At 47.6% G+C, this 23,800-nt stretch overlaps 1 protein-coding gene across 13 annotated transcripts in view; it reads left to right on the top strand.

The window, feature by feature from the left end:
- The window catches only part of DOCK1 (dedicator of cytokinesis 1), a 493,657-nt gene that overhangs the window by 113,604 nt on the left and 356,253 nt on the right, over positions 1-23,800 (top strand). For all 13 annotated transcript variants that reach the window (XM_051833503.3, XM_008274844.5, XM_089313822.1 and 10 more), the window contains exons 20-22: positions 4,680-4,769; positions 5,071-5,171; positions 13,806-13,940. In XM_051833503.3, coding sequence (XP_051689463.3) covers positions 4,680-4,769; positions 5,071-5,171; positions 13,806-13,940 — 326 coding nt within the window. The remainder of the gene's footprint in view (positions 1-4,679; positions 4,770-5,070; positions 5,172-13,805; positions 13,941-23,800) is intronic.

Genomic DNA, 23,800 nt, shown 5'->3' with positions numbered 1-23,800 from the left:
ATTATCCTTAAACAAATAGTCACCCACCCCTCTGCATGGACAGGGCATTCCTTGGGTTCTGGCTGTGGGGATGACTTTGGGTTCTGGTCTTTTTTTTTTTTTTTTTTTTTTTAAATAATGAATTTATTTGGAAGGCAGCATGACACACAGAGAGAGGTCTTCATCTACTGTTTCATTCCCCAAATGGCCACAATGGCTACTGCTGGGGCTGGGGCTGGGCCAGGCTGAATCCAAGGTCCTAGAACTCTATCTGGGTCTTCCACATGGATGGCAGGGGCCCAGGCACTGCCTCCCTAGGCACAGGACTGGCTCTCCTGGCATCGCAGGTTGTGACTTAGCCTCTGTGCCACACTACCAGCCCCCAGCTCCTCTTCAGATGGTTCCTGGCTGCAGGTGACTCTGGTTAAGCAACATCTTTAAACCTGTGCCGTAGGTAGAAGACAGCAGTGCCTGGAAGGGGTGTGGGATACATGGGAAGTATCCAGTGAGTTCCGTGGCTTTGACATGACCATCTGGCTGTCATTGTCCGTAACTCTAGCTCTACCCAAAGCCTCTACAAATCTGGGCTGTGCTAGGTCACAGCACAGGGAGTCTTGGCTTGGCCATTCTCTCTGCATGACTCACTCTTGGTCTTGCCCATGGCTGGCTCTGAAGAAATGTCTGTTGTATCATTCATTCAAGGTCTCTCGACCTCCATGTCTTCATCTGTGGGCCAGGGCAGTGGACAGGGTCAGCTGAGACAGCTTCGAGCCGTCAGAGTGTGCACTTCCTTCTTCTGTAGTCAGCTGTCCCTTGAGTTTCTCCCTTGGGCTTGAACCTTCTGCCCTCTCGTGGGCCCCGTGCAGCCTGCCTGGTGTGTTGGTGTGTTCCCGCTGGGCCAGCCAGGTGTGCGTGTGTCTCTGCTTCTGTTCCTCACCCTCTGAGAGCTGCCGCAGAAAGGGGCTCCCTCATCTCTGCAAAATTAATTACTCAAAATGGCTTCGTTACCCAGACGTGTGCTTGACTTCAGTGTAAATTAATTTGCTTGTGGGCCTTCCTAGAAGGCTGGCCTCGTCATTGAGACCAGTCTCAAGACTGTAATCATCTTTTCTGTGCTGCTCTTCTCCTGGTGGCTCGGACAATGTTAATTGCCTTTTAAACTTCTGTAAATTCCCCAATTCAGTTGGCAACTGAATGAACAGGTGAACGCACTTTGGAAGACACCAGTGACGAGTCTTGTCCTCTCTCATTCCGAAGTCGCTGGATCACTTTGGGAAGGCGTGCGTTCCTGTTGACCCGCTGTCACACTTACCCAGAGAACTCTGGAATCACCGTGTCCCCTACTCCTCGAACCTGGCATCTTACCACATCCTCTTTTTCATCCCTGGAAATGATTCTCACATCTGTCCCTCCTTTCTGTGTCCACTGCCGCCGCCTGGGGCCTGGGTGACCTGGGTGCCCTGTTCCTAGGGTGCCTCCCTGTCTTCTTACCTTTGTCAGTACCTCCTGCCTGCTCTGTGTGCCTAGGGAGTGCACTGATGTGGCTAAGGCTGCTCAGCTGGTCCTGGTGAGCCAGGACTTGGGCGATCCCTAGCCTGTACGGAGCCCCTTTTCTCTCCGAGTATTTAAGGACAATATTTAAGGACATTTTTCCAGAACCTTCTTTCTGCACAGTTCTAACTGGTAATGACTGAAGGCATTGCTTGATAAACTGGGAAAAGTATTTGCATAATTAGTCCAAGGTGGGGCTTTCGATGGAGATGCGAAGTGAAGTGGTTCCCTCCTCTACTGGATGAGAGCGTGGAGTATGGAAGGAGCCCCCTCCTGGCTTTGTGGGAGGGGTCTCTGTGCAGGTGCTCAGCCCTGCACCTGCCGTTCTACAGCCCTGTGGAGGAGGCTCTGGCTATCCGCAGCTCCCTCTGGGTGGGGCCGTTGGGCCTACCCCAGGGCCTCTGTGTGAGCCATGCCCACGACAGTCCAGGGCTTGGCTCCACAGAGCCAGTTGGCAGGAACATCCGGCTGTTAGCAGATGGCATCAGGTTTCGATCTTTGCAAATATTTTCCAACCTGGAAATGGTGGAAGTGGGGCCAAATCCAGGAGGTGGTGCAGATCTAGATGAGATGGAGTGGATGAAGCCCTCGGTCACGTCACCTGACGCTCTGTATGTGACATTTTTGGCTGTAGCATGCTGGAACGCAGGGAGGGTTTTGACACATGGGAGATCTGAAAGGCGTTCGTGGCTGGTGCCGGTTCCATGGCAAAGCCGGAGCGGAGGGAGCCACAGGGCTTTGTGAGCAGGTTCCCAGCCGCAGGGCTGTGTTGGTGGTATGAGGTCCATGTGGGGACAGGGGCACCGCTGGCAGCTTCAGCCAGGCCTCTGACATCTTTGCTGTGTGGCCGCGTCACCCACTCCTCGCTGGATTGCAATTCACATATAGATTGAGCATCCCTCATGCAAAAATAGAAAATGCCACCAAACGGGAGACCTCCCGAGTGCCCACGAGATGGGTACGGTGGAACTGAGAGTGTCGTGTGACGTCATGTCCAGGCTGAGTGTGCAAGGTGTCCCTGAGATGTAAAGGATTTCACGTGGGGACCTGGGTCCCCTCCCCGAGGTGTCTCACGATGCACACGCACACTGCAGGATCAGAGACCAGTGAAAGTGAAAATCACGCTGGTCCCACGTGTTTCGCTTGAGGGGCCTGGACGGGCACCGTATAGTGTACCCTTTACTCGGTGCAGGTCGGGAGATTTTACCACACTCACAGGTGGCTCAGCCACCAGCTGTGATGTCAGACTTCTCGTCATCCCCAAAGAAAGCCCAGGCCGAGCAGTGGTCAGTTGCACTGTTCTGCAGCCTCTCGTCTGCGTCCTGTCTCTGCAGTTTACCTGCTGAGGATATTGGATGCAGGGCGGTCGTCTGTGCGTGGTCTTCGCTGTCTGCCTCCCGTCACTTAGCCTGCTGTTGGCATCCGTGCTGCGGCTTGATTCAGCTCTTCACTGCTTTGTGCACCTGGATCATACTCCAGGCTGTAGATGCAGGGCCTGTAGGAAGTTCATGAAATGAAATGATAAGTTTATTTTGGTGCCAAAAGTTTTGAAATCTGTGAGTGGTTTTGTCATAAAACACTTCTTTTTAAAGATTTATTTTGTTGATTTGAAAGGCAGAGTTACAGAGAAAGAGAGCAAGGGAAGAGAGAGAAAGAGAGAGAGAGAGAGCAAGAGAGCAAGAGAGATATCTTCTTTCTATTGGCTCACTCCTCAAATGGCTGCAGTGGTCAGGGCTGGGCCAGGCTGAAGCCAGGAGCCAGGAGCTTCATCCAGGTCTCCCATGCGGGTGCAGGGGCCCAAGCACTTGGGTCGCCCTCCACTGCTTTAGGTGCATTAGCAGGGAGCTGGGTCAGAACTGGAGCAGCTGGGACTTGATCCAGTGCCTGTGTAGGATGCTGGCGTCACAGGCAGTGACTTAACCTGCTGTCCCCCAACACCGGCCCGCGAAGCACTTTTAATACGTCTTTTGATGATGCTTTATGTGCGTGGATTTCAGTTTTTTTGCCCCAGTGGACTTTTAGAAATATCTTCATAGACCACAGTGTTTTTATCCCTCAATGGATGAATATTCGTGGTTTTTGTGCTGCATTTTGGTAATAAGTAGGCATGATGGCTGCCGTTCACGTTTGCGTCCATGTTGCTGTGTGGACATGGTTATTCCTTCTCTTGAGTGAATGTGTTGAGTCACAAAGTGAGTCTCTGCCTTTCGGAGGAGCCCCCGCCTGTTTTCCAGGGCCGTTGAGCCGTGCCTGCTTCTCCCAGCAGCGAGTTCACCAGGCTGCCGCTGCTGCCCGCCCTCGCCTGCACTTGCTGTTGTCCTTTCAGTCATGGCCACTGCAGTGGGTGGGAAGTGTCACTCCCTGTGGGTCCGTTTGGGTCCCAGCGGCTCCGGACGTCCCTTCCTGCATTGCACCTGCTCTCGAACTCTCCAGCTACCAGCGATCTCAGTTCTTCCAATGCAGTCTTCTCCGTTCCCCTCAGGCTCGTTTCAGGAGAGGAAGGCCGTGCACTGGGGGCCGAAGTCTGGAGTGACGTGACTCTGAAGTCACCTGCTGCTTTTTTAATTAAGTCAGTCTTTGTGGTTGCATCTATTTGACAAGTCCTAGCAGACGATACAAGCAGTTTGTGAGTTTCTGTAGAGTCAAGTCAGCTCTTGGTGGCACACTGCCATGCACCCCGTTTCAGAGTTACACTCCTCTTCCATCCCTGGGTGGTCGGTAGGAGGTCCCTTGTTGGACTCAGCTGGAAGCTTCCCCATGGGTGCCTCCTGCCTGCTCACTGGCTCCAGCCCCGCACCCGGGGAAAACAGGAGGAGGCCACTCTGGTCTTCCCCAGGAGCCCTCTGCTCTCTGTCCCTATGCTCTGAAGAGCAGCAAGTGGGGTGGGAAGGATCTCCGGGAGGGAGAGGAGGGTTTCTCTCTGCTGGGGCAGAGGGTGTGCTGCACTCAGGCTGGCCTTTCTTTGTTGGGAATGCAGTCATCCAGCGTTTGTGTCGTGTGTCTGATGCCGGGAGAGCACCCCAGAACTTCAGGTCTTTATAGGCAGCCGTGGGGGCCGTGGGCACCTGGGGTATTGCCAGCGAGGACCCTTACTGTGATCTGGGGGAGGCCAGCGCGTGGGCTTTGCTGACTGACCTGTGTGTGCTCAGTTCCTGCAGGACACCCTGGATGCCCTGTTCAACATCATGATGGAGAACTCGGAGAGCGAGACTTTTGATACGCTCGTGTTTGATGCGCTGGTGAGAGCCCTGTCCCTTTCATCTGCTCTGATAGGAGCTGCTCTTTCAAGCTGCAGCCTTTGAAGCCTGGGAGGGGATTCAGCACAGTGACCTTGAAAGGCTTTTCCGTCGTAAATGGGATCCTCGGAGCTGAGTGGGAGAGGTAGAAGTTGCCTTCCCATGTAACACTGTGCTGAGGCGAATGTCATTCTGGGATGAGAAGACCCAGGGGCCAGCCTCCATCTGAAAATATTCCAGTTCGTTGTAGTCTGCACGTAGGTTTCTGTGCTGCCATTGGAAACGTTATTGATTACTTTGACAGGTCTTCATCATTGGACTCATTGCTGATAGAAAATTTCAGCATTTTAATCCGGTTTTGGAAACCTACATCAAGAAGCATTTTAGTGCCACATTAGCCTACACGTAAGTTCTATGTTGTTTTCAAACCAATCCTGCTCCCCCTTCAAAACCCTGAATTTCCTTGGATAATTTTTATCATTGTTACCCTCTTAACAGACCTAGAGATCTTGTTGGAAGAGACGTGGGATAAATTATCATGACATTGTGGAATAAATTCTTGTTCTCCCCCACACCTTCCATTGTTCTCGGGAAATTTCACTTTATGTTCAATGAAACCGATGTATGGGAGTGAGTGCCCAGCATGCCACAGCGTCCCCGCAAGTGTGTGGATGAATGAGTGGATGTGCTCCCGTTCTAAGGATGCTGCTTGTGTCGCGTGAATAGAATCCAGCTTTGTGCTTTGCAGTGTCTCTCCTTGCTCTTTAAAGAGAGCTGTGACCAACGAGGGGTCTCTCTGCGCAGCCAGCCCCTCTCCTTATGTTACCCCATGGAACTGATGCAACCTTGGATGGGATTGTGGGCTGCCTGGCCCACACAGGAGCTTGCTGTGTGTTTAGGTGCATGGTCCTGGAGCAGGTACCCATGCTCCTCACAAGCCCTGTCAGGTGGGTGAGTTGCCACCCATCTGTGAGAGCTGTGGTTGCAGGTGGGGGCGAGGGCTGTGCTAAGTGCATTGTGGGTAGCGTGCTGGGAACCCTTATGGGCACTTGGGAAGCACTAACTGTTAGGTTTTATTCTTATTAGATGTACTGTTATGAGTTACTTGCTCTCTCCTGATAGGATTTATTGGCATTTACTCAAACTTCTTATTGTACTAGTTGCAATAAAAAAAAAAAAGAAAGAGATTCGCATAATCTGAGAACATCACACTTAGATCATTAGCAGCGATTCCCTTCAGTGTCTGTAAATGGAGTCAGAGCTCCCATCTGTGTCCTGAACTTCAGGGAAAACCCGCGTTCTCTGCCTGTGTGCAGCCGTGAAGTCAAGGTCGGGGGATTCTGGCTGCTGGAGCCCCGTCTGGTGTAACCAGTCCTGTGCCTGCGTTCTCTGTGCCTTGTGTTTGTTCCGGCGGGGGGAGGGGGGTGTGGAGCCCCTGGCTGGGTGGAGATTGCTGGTGTCCTCCAGTGTACAGAGTCCGCCGAGTCCCCTTGCTTGCTTGGGGATAAATGTTGCTTTAAAAGGTGTGGTTAGGGCTGGCGCTGCGGCTCACTAGGCTAATCCTCCTCTGTGGCGCTGGCACCCCGGGTTCTTGTACCGGTAGGGGCGCCGGATTCTGTTCCGGTTGCTCCTCTTCCAGGCCAGCTCTCTGCTGTGGCGCAGGAGTGCAGTGGAGGATGGCCCAAATACCTGGGCCTTGCACCACATGGGAGACCAGAAGGAAGCACCTGGCTCCTGGCTTCAGATCGGCGCCAGCTGTAGTGGCCATTTGGGGGGTGAACCAACGGAAAAGGAAGACCTTTTTCTCTGTCTCCCTCTGTCTAACTCTGCCTGTCAAAAATAAATAAATAAATAAATAAAACGTGTGGTTCACCAGAGCGATGCGCAGTTCGTTAGCAGGAGGTACAGCTCTTTACCAGCCCTGGGAAGGCGGATCAGGCGGTACCTCCTTGCTCTGCGGTCTAGAAACCAAAACTTGGCTACACAGGTACATGCAAGGGGCCTGCGACTGCCAGGGATGTGCCCAGATCTATGCATGCATCCACTTGCAATTTTTTTTTAACTTTTATTTAATGAATATAGATTTCCAAAGTACAGCTTATGGACCACATTGGCTTCCCCAACCCCCCCTCCTGATGACTTCCCTCCCACCCGCAACCCTCCCCTCTCCCGCTCTCTCTCCCCTTCCATTCATATCAAGATTCATTTTCAATTTTCTATATATACAGAAGATCAGTTTAGCATACATTAAGTAAAGATTTCAACAGTTTGCACCCACATAGAAACACAAAGTGAAATATAGTGTTTGAGTACTCGTTATATTATTAAATCTCAATGTACAGCACATTAAGGACAGAGATCCTACATGAGGAGTAAGTGCACAGTGACTCCTGTTGTTGACTTTACCAATTGACACTCCTGTTTATGGCATCAGTAATCTCCCTATGCTCCAGTCATGAGTTTCCAAGGCTATGCAAGCCTTTTGAGTTCTCTGACTCTTATCTTATTTAGACAAGGTCATAGTCAAAGTGGAGGTTCTCTCCTCCCTTCAGAGAAAGGTACCTCCTTCTTTGATGACCTGTTCTTTCCACTGGGATCTCACTCACAGAGATCTTTTGCCAGAGTGTCTTGGCTTTCCATGCCTGAAATACTCTCATGAGCTTTTCAGCCAGCTCCGAATGCCTTTAGGGCTGATTCTGAGGCCAGAGTGCTATTTAGGACATCTGCCATTCTATGAGTCTGCTGAGTATCTCACTTCCCATGTTGGATCACTCTCCCCTTTATTTACTCCATTGGTTCACTCCCCAATTGGCTGCAACAGCTGGTGCTGTGCCAATCTGAAGCCAGGAGCCAGCAGCCTCTCCCAGGTCTCCCACACGGGTGCAGGGGCCCAAGGACTTGGGCCATCCTCCACTGTTTTCCCTGGCCACAGCAGAGAGCTGGATCAGAAGAGGAGCAGCTGGGTCTCGAACCGGTGCCCATATGGGATGCCGGTGCTCCAGGCCTGGGCATTCACCCACTGTGCCACAGCGCCGGCCAATGGGGAGTTTTTAATATTACACCGTAGGAGAAACAAAAATACCATTTTATCTTTAAGCTTTGATGGGACCAAGATAAGAATTAGCATCTTCCACTTAGGCTCTGAAATCTAATGAAAAAGAGGTTTTTGTTTTAAAAAATTAGTATTCTAATACTGTGCTTTGATACCTAACCACCTCATGTACCTTCTCAGTAATTTGAATCTATTTGATTTTGTAAATACCAAATATGTCAGTTTTCCATCCCTTGGTTCATTCTCCAGATGCCTTCAATGGTGTTTTATGGCCAGGCAAAAGCCAGGAGCCAGGAGCTCCATCTCCAGGCTCCAGTGTGGGTGGCAAGAACCCAAATACTTGGGTCATCATCTGCTGACTCCCAGGTGCATTGACACTAAGCAGGGAGCAGCCAAGACTCAAACCTGGTACTCGCATGTAGGATACCAGTGTCCCAAGCTGTGGCTTCACCTTCCGTGTCACCATGCCCACCTTTATGAATATTCTTTTTAAATTGTTTTAAGATTTATTTATCTGAGAAGCCAGTTACAGACAGAGGGAGGGAGGGGAGGAGAGAGAGAGGGAGAGAGGGAGGGAGGGAGAGGGAGAGGGAGAGAGGGAGAGGGAGGGAGGGAGGGAGGGAGAGAGAGAGAGAGAGAGAGAGAGAGGCATCCATCTGCTGGTTCACTTCCCAAGTGGTTGCAGTAGTCAGTGCTTGTAAGCCAGGATTCAGGAGCTTCTTCTGAGTCTCCCATGTGGGTGCAGGGGCCCAGGCACTTGGCCATCTTCTGCTGCTTTCCACAGCCATCAGCAGGGAGCTGGATCAGAAGTGGAGCAGCCAGGACTCGAACTGGTGCTCATGTGGGGGTGATGGCACTGCAGGTGGAGGCTGAACCCTCTGTGCCACAGCACCCACCCTTCTTTTTTTTTTTTTTTTTAAGATTTATTTATTTTTGAAAGTCAGAGTTACACAGAGAGAGAAGGAGAGGCAGAGAGAAATAGAGAGAGAGAGAGAGAGAGAGAGGTCTTCCATCTGCTGGTTCACTCCCTAATTGGCTGCGATGGCCGGAGCTGCGCTGATCTGAAGCCAGGAGTCAGGAGCGTCTCTTGGGTCTCCCATGTTGGTGCAGAGGCCCAGGGACTTGGGCCTTCTTCTACAGGCCACAGCAGAGAGCTGGATCGGAATTGGAGTAGCTGGGACTAGAACAAGCACCCATATGGGATGCAGGCATTGCAGGTCGGGGCCTTAACCCGCTGCGCCACAGTGCCGGCCCCGGCAGTCACGCTTCTATGAATATTTTTGTCCAAGACTTTTGTGGACGTAATTTTCATTTTCCCTCAGATAAGCAATTAGAATTTCTGGGCCAGTGGGCATGTGTGTGATTTATGGTATCAGAAACTGCCAAATAGCTCTCCAAAGCGTTGCACCACTTTTCTTCACCATCGTTGGTCCTCTGGGTCTGCATCCTACTCAACATTTAGCGTTGTTGGGCTTCTGTATTAAGGGTAAAAGGATCTCTCTTTGTGATTTTAATTTTTAGTTACCTTATCACAAAGGAAATTGAGTTCCTACTTATTTTGATACTTGCCACTTGTGAAATGCTTCCTTCAGTATATTTTTACTTTCTGTTCTTTTTATTAATCTTTAGAGTATGCTTTTGATTTGTAATGCATTAATTTGAAACTTTTTGCCTCTGACTGTGCTTTGCTTACAATTTTTCCTAGTGGTGTCTTTTGATAACCAGACATTTTTAATTTTGTTGAAGCCTAATGTATCATTTTTAAAAAATAGTTATGCATTCGAATTTTGAAGCTAAAATGCTTTGCCTAACCAAATTTCACAACATTGCCTCCATTGTCCATTGTAACGGCACCAGCTCCATTTGGTGTTTAGGTAAAATCAAATTTGATAATCACATTTTCAGTTGCATTGGTTGCATTTCAATTGCCTGGTTGCCACAGGTGAGCGGCTGCCCCACTGGGTGGCTCAGAGAGGATTCCATCCCTGCAGAAAGTCCTGCTGTAGCTCACTTTCTGAAGTAGGTTTATGCTTTTAGCTTTGAGCCTCAGTAATGCAGAACATGCATTTGCCAAAATTCAGCATCCATTTATGATGAAATCTCTCCGCACGCTCGGAATAGACAGGGCGTCCACAGTCTGATAAAGACTTGAGAAAGGTTGTCGCTGACATCGTCTTTGACACTGGAACGTTGAAAGCTGTCCTTTGAGTCTGCAGTGAGGCAGGTGTGTCTCTTCTCTACGTATCTGTTTACTGTCCTGCAAGTGTGCAATAAAGGAAGGGAAAGTAAGGAAAGATCTTAAAAAAGGGAAAGAAAGAAGTAAAACCATTTTCACACAATATGACTATGTACATAGAAAATGCTGAGGAGTTTTAAATAAGCCAGAAACCAACCAACCAAATAAAAAACTGGGGAAAACTAAGATACAAGTCTTAATCATTCCACAGTGCAAGCATAGATCAAAACACCACAGTGTGTTTTGTAAGTATAAATAATTATTACTTGTTAATAGGAAAACATTAAGATAAAAGAGAAAAAAATCAACTCTGTGTGTGTGTGTGTATAAAATTGGGAAATTAAATTGAAAGTATAGAACAGTTGATTGCATTATCAAAAGTCATCAATTTGAGGCCCAGCACTGTGGCGCAGCAGGTTAAAGCCCTGGCCTGAAGCACTGGCATCCCACATGGGCACCGGTTCTAGTCCCAGCTGCTCCTCTTCTGATCCAGCTCTCTGCTGTGGCCTGGGAAGATGCAGTAGAAGATGGCCCAAGTCCTTGGGCCCCTGCACCCACGTGGGAGACCTGGAAGAAGCTCTTGACTTTGGATCAGCTCAGCTCCAGCTGTTGCAGCCATCTGGGGAGTGAGCCAGTGGATGAAAGACCTTTCTCTCTCTCTCTCTACCTCTCTCTCTAACTCTGATTTTCAAATAAATAAAATAAATCTTTAAAAAAATCAATTTTTATGGAATGGATTTAGAGATAGATGGGTGAAACTTCTAAAAATTCAAAAACATTGCTAGGCGACATTAAAAAAAGAATAACCCGAGAGATATGTTCATGGACCAAAAAACAAGATACTGCTTGAATATCTATTTTCTCCAAGTTAGTCAGTCTTTTCAGTGCAATCTCAATAAAAAAAATCCCAGCATTTCTTTTTAAGATTTATTTTATTTATTTGAAAGAGTTAGAGAGGTAGAGACAGAGAGAGAGGTCTTCCATCCACTGGTTCACTCCCCAAATGGCCTCAACGGCTGGAGCTGTGCCAATCTGAAGCCAGGAGCCAGGAGCCTCCTCCAGGTCTCCCATGCGGGTGCAGGGGCCCAAGGACATGGGTCATCCTTCACCGCCCTCCCAGGCCACAACAGAGAGCTGGATGGGAAGAGGAGCAGCCGGGACTAGAACCGGCACCCATATGGGATGCCGGTGCCTCAGGCCAGGGCTTTAACCCACTGCACCACAGCACCGGCCCCATAAATCCTAGCATTTTTAAAAAAGGATTTATTTTATTTATTTGAAATGCAGAGTTACAAAGTCACAGAAAGATCTTCCCACAGAAAGAAATCCCTCCCCAAGTGGCTGCAGCAGCTGGGACTGAGCCAGGTTGGCGCCAGGAGCCAGGAGTTTGCTCTAGATCTCCCCTGTGGGAACAAGGGACCAAGCACATGGGCCATCTTCTGCTACTTTCTCAGGCCATTAGCAGAAAGCTGGATCAGAAATGGAGCAGACAGAACTCGAGCCGATTTGGCATGCTGGCATGACAAGCATTGCTTTACCTGCTACACCACAATGCTAGGCTCCCCCTACCATGTTTTTCTAACAAAAACATCTATAGTTTATGAAAATACAAAATATTTACAATTGCCCAGTTTTTCAGAAGCACCAAACTTCAAGGCTTACTATAAAACTTCAGTAACCAAGGTAGTATGGCAGTGGAATAACGGGAGATAAAAAGATCAATGGCAGAGAATATCGTATATAGAATTACCCACTTTAAACCACCTTCTTTTTATTTATTTATTTATTTGAAAGTCAGGGTTACAGAGAGATGAAGAGACAGAGAGAGAGAGAGAGAGAGAGAGAGAGAGATAGATCTTTCATCCACAGGTTCACTCCCCAAATGGCTCAACTGCTGGGTCTATGCCAGACTGAAGCCAGGAGCTTCTTCTGGGTTTCCCACATGGGTGCAGAGTCCCAGGGACTTGGGCCATCTTTTGCAGCTGTCCCAGGCACATTAGCAGGTAGCTGGATCAGAAATGGAGCAGCCAAATCTCAAACCAGTTCCTTTATGGGATGGTGGCGGCTTAACTTGGTGCGCCACAGCGCCAGCCTCAAACCTTCTGTTTTATAACCACGGTTCTTGCAGCATAAATGGCCTTCCCTCCGATGTCAATGATGACAGTCTCTCCTCTAACCTCTGCCTTTTCCAACTGTGCAATAATCCATTTTAGGGCTGGATCATAGTTTACGTAGCCAGTCTCACATGATGGCATGTTTTTGTTTATATGTCTTTACCACTGGAGAAAATGCTGCAATTAAGATAATGTAATGCATTTGCAATAGTTTCTCTAGGACAGGTAACTTGGAATGGAACTGCTGGTCTCAGAGGATTTGAAGTTTGCATCCTAACATGTTGCCAGCTGATTTTGTAACCCACATGGCTGGTTTATACTCTTACAAAGTATCATACCTGTTTTCCCATCAGCAGTCTTGACTTCCCCAATCATGAGGCAAAAATGACATCCCCCCAGTTGATGAAGCAAACATTTGACTTCTTGTTATTTTAATTGCCATGTTTTTTGTTAATGAAATTGATTGTTTTTAAAGATGTTTCTAGTTTTTTCATTTAAGTTAACTTTCTCATGTATCCTGAAGGTTTGAGTAATTATTTATCATTGCAACTTTCTTATCATTTGACTTATAGCAAAATAGAAAAATATTAATCATTGTCATTTTTCCCCAAAATGTTAAAAAAATGTATCTATGAACTCAGCACTTAATTTTGGTATCTAATATAAAATCTATTTGTATGAACTGCCTATTATGTCCGTGTGGAATGGAAAATTTTAAATATAATTCTGATGAGTTTCTGTGTGTTATACATTGTGAAAAGTTATTTATTATGAGGAATGTTTCAAATGTTTTCAAGTTAGAGAGTTGCTTGTTTTTTGATCACAACTTAGAATCATGCAAACTAAGAGGAGTATGATCATTATGCTTTCAATGCATAATCTTTTTGGGGAATTCTAGGAAGTATAAAAAATGTTTCTAAATCCTTTAAGTATCCTCGTTTATTGTTTCTACCTTTTTATATAAAGAGTCTTACATAATTCTTTGAAATATGAGAACGTTTTCTGTTCAAAAAATTCCCTCAAAAATTTCTATATGCTGTGTAAGAACTTGTCTTAGCAAACTAGATATGGAAAATCAAGTAAAATGAACATGGATGGCTGAGGTTCTTTGCGAGAACTTGTCCTTTTCTATTGTGGTACCACATGGACAGTTTGCTCACGTGTTTGCGGTGTGTGGTCACTCACATCTACCACATCCACGGTGCTGAAAACCCATCACCTACCTGATTCCAGGTCATCTTTGCCAGAGAGCATTTTTGAGTAAACAGTTTGTGGTTCTGTTGAGCTCCCTTGCAAGTCCCTTTGGTTTTGTTCTTTAGCATCGGGAAAGCCAGCTCACCTCCTGGAGTTCCGGCCTCCTCCCACTCCGGCGTCCTGTGGCTGCAGACGTTAGCTCCGATGTTACATTAAATGCTCCGAACAACAGCGAATGTGCAGCACGTGCCTACTGTTTGCCCAGACCTTGCACTTCTGAGCAATGTTTTATCACTCGATTCATGTGATTAGAAAACATTTTATGAATATGCATGTACCAAGTGGGAACCAAGCTAAAAATAACTGCAAATTTCTTTCTGAGTTAGGGATTGAGGTATTGTAGTCGCCTGCGCTTCTCCTTACTGTGTTTCCATTGCACACAGGAAGCTGACAAAAGTGTTGAGGAACTACGTGGACAATGCAGAGAAGCCAGGAATCAACGACCAGCTGTACAAAGCTATGAAAGCTTTAGAGTACATCTTCAAGTTCATCGTGCGCTCACGGATCCTGTTCAACCAGTAGGTGGCCCTGTGCAGGCTCTCCAGACACCCGTTACTGCCCCCTCTCCTGCCGTCTCACTGGCTCTCCCCGTCCCTTCCCCCTCCCTTTCCTAGCTTCCTAGCTTGACCGACACACAGAGCGCAGTCCTGGGGCGGGGTTACCGTGTCTGCCTCCATTGCCTCCTGGGAAGTCTGGTGGGACCCGGTCCCTGAGTGGGAAATGCGTGGCTGCCCATCCATCCCGTCTACCCCACATGCACTGTGGTCTGTTCAGTTTGTCTTCCTAGAGCCGAACGCCCCACAAGAACAAACTAGTGAAACACAAGAGACGCTAATGAAGAGCCAACGTCAAGTGAAATCGCCTTGCTCGCTTCCCTCTCCCCCGCCTGCGTGGGATTCTGCTTCCAGCCATGGGTTTCTCCACGTGGACCCTCCTTGGGGCAGCTGTTCTGCTGCTTTCTCTTAGTGACATTTTTCACTTACTGTCAGGATGGACTTTGGAATTATTTTTGAACTTTAAAAAAAATCCGGCTATTCATGACTTTATTATTTTACAGAGAACATTTAGATACATACGTATGCACAAATATGTAGTCTATTGTTTTTTTAAGATTTATTTATTTATTTGGAAGGCAGAATTACAGAGAGAAGAGGGAGATAAATAGAAGGAGAGAATCTTCCATCTGCTGATTCACTCCTCAAATGACTGATGACCAGGGCTGGGCCAGGCTGAAGCCAGGTGCCTAGAACTCCATCTGGGTTTCCCACTTGGTAGCAAGAGCCCAAAGACTTGGCTCATTCTCCACTGCTTTCCCAGGCATATTAGCAGGGAGCTGGATCGGAAGAAGAGCAGCCAGGACTCAAACTGGCATCCACATGGAATGCTGCATCACAGGTAGTGGCTTACCCAGCTGTGCCACAGTGCTAACCTCGAGTGTGTAGTCTTACAGGTAATGCTGCTCTGGGAAAGAGTGAGGTGACCCAGATGTACCAGTAACAAAGTATTTTGTTACCTCTTTTCTTTCAATTCCATGACCTAAAATCTTAAAATCATGGTCCATAAAGTTTATTGAGTTTGATCAGTCTTACAGTAGTTAGGAATATGACTGGCTGTGTACAATGTAAAATTTCAATTTATTTTATTTTATTTTTAAAATATTTATTTATTTATTTGAAAGTCAGAGTTCCGCAGAGAGAGAAAGAGAGGTCTTCCATCCAATGGTTTATTCCCCAGTTGACCACAGTGGCCGGAGCTGTGCCAGTCTGAAGTCAGGAGGAGCTTCTTTTGCGTCTCCCATGTGAGTGCAGGGGCCCAAGGACTTGGGCCATTTTCTACTGCTTTCCCAGGCCATGGCAGAGAGCTGAATCAGAAGTGGAGCAGCCGGGTCTCGTTTTGTCACCGATATGGGATGCCGGCGCTTCAGGCCAGGCATTAACCAGCTGCGCCACAGCACTGGCCCAAAACTCCGATTTATTTGATTTAACTTGAGAAGATTCGCTCTTGGCACACAGGGAAGAGTTCAGAGCTCTGCATTTTGCTCCAAGGGGTGTTTGTGCCATTGTCACCTTTTCCCGTGCTGCCCCAGCATACTGTGTATCCTGGTTCCAAGGTGCTGCCTGCCCCGCTTGGCATCACCCTGTACTCCAGGCCGTGGTGGGGAAAGACACGGGGAAATCGCTCTGCCACACACTTGCTTTTCAAAGAGTTCCCTGCATCCCTACAGAATTGCAAACTATGCTTTCATCTCATTGGCAGAACTAGGTCACATGACCACACTAGCTGCAAGGGAGGTTAGAAAAGATTTTCAGATGGACTGAGTGATGTTTTCAGCAAAAACAGAGTTAGTGACGAGCCAAAGATTGAATTAGGCAAGTAAAAGTCTCTCTTTCATGCTTTTAACCCACACTGTCTGTTGCTGAGAGCATGGAACTTCCTAACTCATTTCAGGCCATTAAATTTTAGATAGTTTGGCTCTGTCGAGCCATTCTTCACCGTTAGGTTAAGGCTCAATCTCGGGCTGGCTTTGTGGTCTACTAGGTTAAGCCGCTGCCTACAGTGCTGTCCTCCCATTTGGGCATCAGTTTGAGTCCCGACTACTTCACAGCTCCCTGCTCATGCACCTGGGAAACCAGCTGAGGATGGCCCTCATGCGTGGGCCCCTGCACCCATGTTGGGGACCCAGAGGAAGCTCCTGGCTTCAGCCTGGCCCAACTCCGGCCATTGAGGGCATTGGGGAGTGAACCAGCAGATGGGTGATTTTTCTCTCTGTCTCTCTGTAAATCTGCCTTCCACATAAATAAATTTTTTCATTAAAAAAAAGAAGACTCAGCGTCTGAGACTCCTGGTGCCTGCCTCTCTGAGTTTCTGTAATCGGAGTTGTATGTGACCTGCAGGCGTGAGTCCATCCTGTGGGATCATGTAGAAAAGAGAAATACCCAGCCGGCTTCTGTCTGTGGCCCAGCTAATGCTTTGTGGCTGATTGCCCGGGCAGTACCTCCACTCTAGTGCCAGGCACAGAGACGATCCCCCGCCTGCCTCTGTCCTCTTCGGCTCAGATGAAAACCACACCTGATCTTGAACTTGCCTGTCAGAACTGCTGAGAGCGTTGAAGACACAAGGTGGTTAACACTGAGTGGCAGCATTGCTAAGAATCGGGAGGCTTCCTGTGCTCTCAGAGCTCCCGTCCGGGCGTCGCTGGCCTCGTCCCTCCCGGTTCTGCAGCCATCTGTAGTGGTCAGGAGCCTTGTCTTCTTCCTCTCTTCCCCTCCCCTCCTTGTTCCTTCCTGCATCCATGAATACTTCATGGGCTTTTGAACCCGCTGATGATATCCTAGACTTTAATAGTTCATTGTTGTTCTTCTGTTTCCCAAAATGTTTTTAAAAATTGGATCCTAGCTGCTTACTACAGTTCTTGAGGCAAGAGAATGATGGAACATTTATTTCAAAATGGAGAGCACAGTTGTAGCCACGTTGTGTGGCTATGATAAACACTTCTTTTTAAAGACTTATTTGAAAGGCTGAGGGATAGAGAGGGAGAGATCTTCCATCCTCTGCTTTGCTCCCCAGATGACTGCAACAGCTGGGCTTGGCCAGGCTGAGCTGGGAGCCAGGAACTCCTCCGGCTCTCCCCTGTGGGCGGCAGGGGCCTAAGTGCTTGTGCTGTCTTCCGCTGCTTTCTCGGTTGCATTATCAGGGAGCTGGATTAGAAGTGGAGCAGGCCGGCGCCGCGGCTCACTAGGCTAATCCTCCGCCTTGCGGCGCCAGCACACCGGGTTCTAGTCCCGGTCGGGGCGCCGGATTCTGTCCCGGTTGCCCCTCTTCCAGGCCAGCTCTCTGCTGTGGCCCGGGAAGGCAGTGGAGGATGGCCCAAGTGCTTGGGCCCTGCACCCCATGGGAGACCAGGAGGAAGCACCTGGCTCCTGCCTTCGGATCAGCGCGATGTGCCGGCCGCAAGTGTGCCAGCCGTGGCGGCCATTGGAGGGTGAACCAACGGCAAAAGGAAGACCTTTCTCTCTCTCTCACTGTCCACTCTGCCTGTCAATAAAAGAAAAAAAAAAAAGAAGAGCAGCTGGGACTCAAAGTGGAACTCTTATGGGATGCCGGCGTCACAAGTGGTGGCTTAACCTACTGTGCTACAAGGCTGGCCCTGAGAAATACTTAAATTTGTGCACTAGAAGTATTGGAAGAGGTTTACGGTCTTACAGATTGTATTTTAGGAAACAGCTCATCATCTGAAAATCATGGATGATAGAGCTAAGGCCCCTTGGTAATCTCACCCCCAGCCATTCTCCGGGAGCATTCGTCAGTGATATCAAAGGCTGTAGTTCAGGATGAATCCCATTCTTGTTGTTCCGTAGGCTATGTAGAGGAAAAGCTGTCCCGGGGCCCGCCGATGCCTAGAATATTTGGTCCCTCACAAGCTCTAAACGGGTCTCATGTGTGGTGTTTGCAGCTGTGGGGAAGAAAACAAACCAGGACTCATTTTCTTACCTGCAACACATTTATTACCTTGGGAGAAAAACAATCGTGTTCACAGCTGGAATTGACACGTTGTTTTTCCTTTTGCAGTTGGAGTAAACTTTCGTGATGTTTTATTTTTCTTCCTCCTTCCAAGTGGTCCACTGTGTCTGTGCACGGTGCAGGAGCATTGTTCAGTTCCGTGATAATTGACAGTAATTACTCACCCAGAGAAGAAAGAGGTGAAACTTGGGAGGTGAAGATATTGAAGCTTGTCACGGTTATTTTTCCGTCTTTCTTGCCATGCAGTTCCATATTTCTGGTTGTGTTTAGAAAGCTCATTTTGCATTGAAATGAGAACAGCAGTTTAAAAGCTCTGGCCCAAAGACGTTTGGTTTCTAGGGAAACTCACTGAAGACTCCCGACAGCCTGGGTCCTGCTCTGCTGACTTTTGTTTGTCTGTTTTCTGTGTGGGCGGATCACATTAACTCCTCAGGAAGAAAACAGAGACATCTCGATTCAGACCTGAATTAAATCACTAAGTCTGGTTATCGCTTGACTTTGTGTCTTTCCTGTGCTCGGTAGAGTTTTGGCTTGTTGCCTGGTGTTAGCTTTGTGAATAATTAGTTATTGATCATGCATAAGTTGTGCAGATCTGTCTTCTTGCTTGCGTTCTCCGGGCCACAGGGTAGAGTGTAGTTAATAGGCCAAGATCCCGTCGTTCCTAGTTAGTGGATGCTTACCTACAGACAGCAGAGGATGCGTAGACTTTGTCTGTCTGTCAGTGTCTCTGAGGCCTTCTTCCTCCACCTCAGGCTGAGCTGAGCTGGTGGCTCCTCCTGTTTTATTTGATAAAGCCACGAGGAGCTTGTAGAGACGTAGTGACATTTCATTCCGTAGAGGTGCTGTGGAGGGTTCACTGCCTAATTATTCCTGTGTTCCAGACATGTTGGATGACAGCAGAGAAACTGATTACTAAGATTCCTCCTTGAAAGGTTCTTGATAGGATTTTAAATATGTTGAAGACTCAAGAGTTATGCCTTATAGATTTTGGGGCCACATTATTGTGGGCATACCGGCTTATCATTGTGATGTCTTTCTTGTGAGTCTACGTCTAAATCAAGATGAAATGTTTCTGTTTATCTGTTGTTTATTGTTTGCATTGAATGCCATTTTCATTCTGTGTTTTTAACCTTTCCGTTCTTTTGTGTTTGAGATGCACTATAAGCAGAAATCTATATTTTTATTTCCTCCATTCTAAGAATTCTTTAACTATTTAATTCATTTAGCATATAATGTAATTAAGGAGTTGGTGGGTTTGTATCTATTATATTTCTATTAATTTTCTATTAATTTTACACTTATTTACTTGAAAGGCAGAGTGACAGAAAGGGGGAGACACACATGCACACACACACAAACGTACAGCGAGAGAGACAGACAGTTCTTCCATCTTCTGGTTCATTTCCAAAATGGCTGCAACGTCCAGGTCTGGGTCAGGTCAAAGCCAGGAGCTGGGAACTCCGTGTTGGTCTGCCGTGTGAGTGCTGAAACCCAAGAACTTGGCTCATCCCCACGGCCTCCCCTGTGCGTTAGCAGGAAGCAGGGTTGGAAATGGCTCGTCTGCTGGGACTTGGAACCATGCTCTCAAATGGGATGCCTGTGTTGTAAGAGGTGGCTTAACCTGTTGTGCACAATGCCAGCCCCTGTTAACACACACTCTCTCTTTAAGATTTATTTTATTTATGAAAGGCAGAGTTGCAGAGAGAAAGAGAGAGATCTTGCATCTGCTGGTTCACTCACCAAACGGCTGCAATGGCCGGGGCTGGGCCAGGCCAAAACCAGGAGCCAGGGGCTTCTTCTGGGTCTTCCATGTGGGTGTGGGGCCCAAGCAGTTGGGCCGTCCTCCACTGTCTTCCCAGTGGGGAGCTGGATCTGAAGTGAAGCAACTGGGACCTGAACCTGCTCCCATACGGGGTGCTGGCTCTACAGGCAGAGGTTTACCTGCAATGCCACAATGCTGGCTCCTAAATTTCTTTTTTAATCACTTGTGTTATGTTTAACATTTCCTTCTTTTCTGCTTTTTTAAAAAAATATCAACCACACTTTTATTTTTTTTAAGGTTTGTTAATTTAATTGAAAGGCAGAATGACAGGGAGAAAATCTGATAGAAGAGAGACGCTTCCCCTGCTGGCTCACTCCTGAAATGCCCAGAAGAGCTGGGGCTGGTCTGAGCTCAAGGCAGGGCTCTGGAACTGCCCCCGTTCCTCCCACCTGTGTGATAGGAGCCCAAGCACGTGGGCCTCCTGCTGCTGCTTTCTCAGTTCCGTTAGCAGGGAGCTGGGTCAGAAGTGGAGCAGCCGGGACTTGAACCAGCACTCACTCCTGTATGGGATACCAGCATCATAAGCAGCTGCTTATCGTGCTACACCACAGCATCCGCTCCCAAGCTCTGCCCCGCCCCCCCCCTTAAAGATTTATTTATTTATTTGAGAGACAATTACAGATAGAGAGAAAGGTCTTCCATCTACTGATTCACTCCCCAAATGGCCACAATGGCCAGAGCTGGGCTGATCTGAAGCCAGGATCCAGGAGCTTCTTCCAGGCTCCCGTGGGTGCAGAGGCCCAAGCACTTTGATCCAGCAGAGCGCTGGATGGGAAGAGGAGCAGCCGGGACACGAACCAGTGCCCGTATGGGATGCCGGCACCGCAGGTGGAGGCTTAGCCTACTACACCACAGTGCTGGCTCCCCAGATCCTTTTCTTTTTATCATCCCATTTTTTGTTCTTTAAGTAAGTTAGTTAGACATTGTCTTAGTATTTTTTAAATGATGATCTTAGAAATGAAAACAGGTATGTTGGACTTGTTATGCAATAATTCAGATTGTGGCTCTCTTGGTAATGCTGGATACAGCTGGGAAATAGAGCTCTTAAACTCCATGTATTCCCTGTCTCTTTTGTGTCATCGTCGTGTGTCTGCATATTTTAAACTCAGTAAGACATGACAGTTCTGTGTAGTTGATATTCAGTTTATATGTTTTATATTCATGGTTGTTTTTCTTCCTTCCTTCAATCCCACGTTGCCCTCTGGGATCACTTTCCCCTGGCCCAAGAACCCTCTGTGGGATTCCTTGTAGTCTAAGTCAGCTACAGGGTTTGCTTTGATTAAAGTGTTTTATCCCATCTTTGTGAATTAAGTCTGTTTCCAAGTAACACGGCCTTCGAGGTTGGCAGGTATCTCCCCCTTCCAGATGGAGTTCCGCTCCCTTCAGGGTCCTCCGTTTCTGGGGAGAAGTCAGGTTTTGTACGTGTTGTTTTGTCTTTGAAGGTGAACTGTATTTGTTTTCTGCTTCTCATTGCTTTTTGTCTCTGTGGTTGTTGGCAGTCTTGCTATGAATTGCATAGGAATGCTTTGCTTCTTACTTACCCTCCTTGGATTTTGGAATTTCTGGATGCGTGTCTTTGTCATCTCGCTGCTGTAGCATTGCCCTGTCGCCCTGCTGTCCTTGGCCCTCAGTTCACGCGCCGTCCTCCGTGCCCACCCATCTCTCTTCTCTGCGTGTTCCTCCTCTGTGCTTCTGTTCCTTGTGTTTCTGAGGATTATCTTTCTTTTCACTAATTTTGTCTCTTGTTGTGTCTGCTTTCACACTCATAGATTGGATTCTTAATTTAACAGATTGTAATGTTGTAGTTTTAGGATTTCCATTTGATTCTTTTTAAAAATGTTCTTCTCTGGGTTCATTTTTTATTTATTTATATCTACTTGAAAGAGCAAGAGAGAGGGGGAGAGAGACAGAAATAGAGAGATCCATCCATCGTCTGTTTGCTGTCTCATTCCTCAAATGTCTACAACGGCCAGGTTGGGCCAGGTTGAAGCCAGGTGCCCAGAACTCCGTCTCGCTCTCCCAGTGGGTGGCAGGATCCCAAACACTCAAGCCATCGCCTGCTGCCTGCCATGATGCTGAATGAGAAACAGGGAAGCCAGGACAGAAACCAGCACTCCGACTGGGGATCTGGGCATCCTAATTGGGGGATTGACCCCCTGTGTCACCATGACTTCCCCTGATTCTTTTTTTAAATTTTTTAAATTCTTTTTTCAAAATTTTATCTACTAATGTGTTGTTTGCCTCTGTTCTGTATTGTATTGGTTTTAAAATATTATAAATTATAATTATCTGATTTTTTTATTGGCTACGGGCAGTGTCTGGATCACCTGTGGGTCTATTTCTTTCACCTTCTTTGGCCCTTTGGTCTGGCCTTTTGGCTGCCTTTCATCATTTTTGGTTGAAGGCAGGATTGTGTGTATGTCAAGCTGTAAAAGCTCAAGATGATGGGTTCTTCCCCCAACGGTGACTCATCCTGTCTCTTCTAGGCTGAGAAAGTGGGGCTCATCAGAGATATCTGAACTCGGTCAGGTTCATGCTGTAGCCTTGGGGATGCGCAGCCTGTGTGGCTTTGTCCCTGGTTCTCCAGGGTTTTCCCCCGAGAGTCTACAGAGTTCTCTGGGACTCTTCTCGCTGGCAAGTTCCAGACTCGTGGCGCTTTCTCTGTAATCTGAGAACAAGTCCACCCTGCTCTGCAGAGGTTTTCCTTTTGAGGCTTGCTTTCCACCCTGGGCTGTGTGGCGCTGGCAGAAGTCTTGGGGGGGGAGGGGGGAGGGGGGGAGCTGGAGCTGCGGTGGCACCTGTGGCCAGCACGCATGCGTCCACCATCTCCATTGTTTAGTCACCATTTAGGCAGATCTTTCATGAAGCAGCTGTGATGGATTGCAGCTTCTGGGCTTACACAGAATTCCTGGCTTTGCAGTGGAATGGATTTAAATATAAGATTACCTCTAGGGTAATTCATTATCACTTAGTTTACAAAATTTTCTGTTGTACACAAGTTTTCAGGTGTGGTATACTTTTAATTAGGCCAAAAGCTACTCAGTATTAATAAAACGTTTGAGCTGCAACATTTTAAAATGCAAATGTGTTGCTTTTTATTAACACAGCAGCTTGAATTAAGTACAAATAGTTTATAGATGAAGCTTATTTATAATTTGTAACATGTATTGGTGCACACATACCTGATGTGCAGGTATCTCATTATCCATTTATGGAATGGGCTCCGCCTCTAGAACAGTTTCCAGTTACCAGCAGCTCTTTAAGATGAATGGATTTGTCGTTAGCATCCTTATTCGGGAATAAGATAATTTTAAATGTACTATTATAACGTCATTTTCAAGTGGTGACAAGATTATGTCAAATTTAGGTAATTAAGTGTCTTTGTGATTGTCAGTTACATGACATTTTGAGTTTAAAAATACTGGCAGAGAAAAGACACCAAAATATGAATGTGGTGGTTTCTGTTGGGTGGGATCAACGCCGAATTTCTTCCTCCTCCTCCTTCCTCTCCCCTTCCCGCTGTTCCTGCCTTCTCCATCCTTCCTTTCTGTAAACCGGAGCACTTCAGAAAGATTGTGGATGAATGGAATTAAGTGATATTTTATCTTAGTGCAAAAAATGTTGAGAGCTGGACCAGGCGATGTTGTGCGCTCGGTTAAGCTGCCGCTTGCAACTTTGGCTTCCACGTGCAAACTCCAGGTCCTGGCTGCTCTGCCTTCAGCCTGGCTCCAGAATAGCAGCCTCCGAAAGCCCCGGAAGGCAGCACAGTGCTTGGGTCCCTGCCACTGCCAGGGGCGCCCTGGATGGAGTTCCGTCCCAATCCCAGACCTCGTAGCCATATGTGGAATGAACCAGCAGATGGAAAAATCCTCTCTCTCACTCTGCTTTTCAAGTCAATCAATCTGAAAAATTGAAACCCACATGTAGTTTTTTTTTGGACAGGCAGAGTAGACAGTGAGAGAGAGAGAGACAGAGAGAAAGGTCTTCCTTTTTCCATTGGTTCAACCCCCAATGGCCACTGCGACCTGCGCACCA

This window comes from Oryctolagus cuniculus, chromosome 15, assembly GCF_051225735.1.
Source record: "Oryctolagus cuniculus isolate XC-2025 breed Fujian yellow rabbit chromosome 15, ASM5122573v1, whole genome shotgun sequence".
Taxonomy (NCBI): domain Eukaryota; kingdom Metazoa; phylum Chordata; class Mammalia; order Lagomorpha; family Leporidae; genus Oryctolagus; species Oryctolagus cuniculus.
The sequence above is the reverse complement of the archived record's forward strand: the minus strand, read 5'-3'. Positions and strand labels throughout refer to the sequence as shown.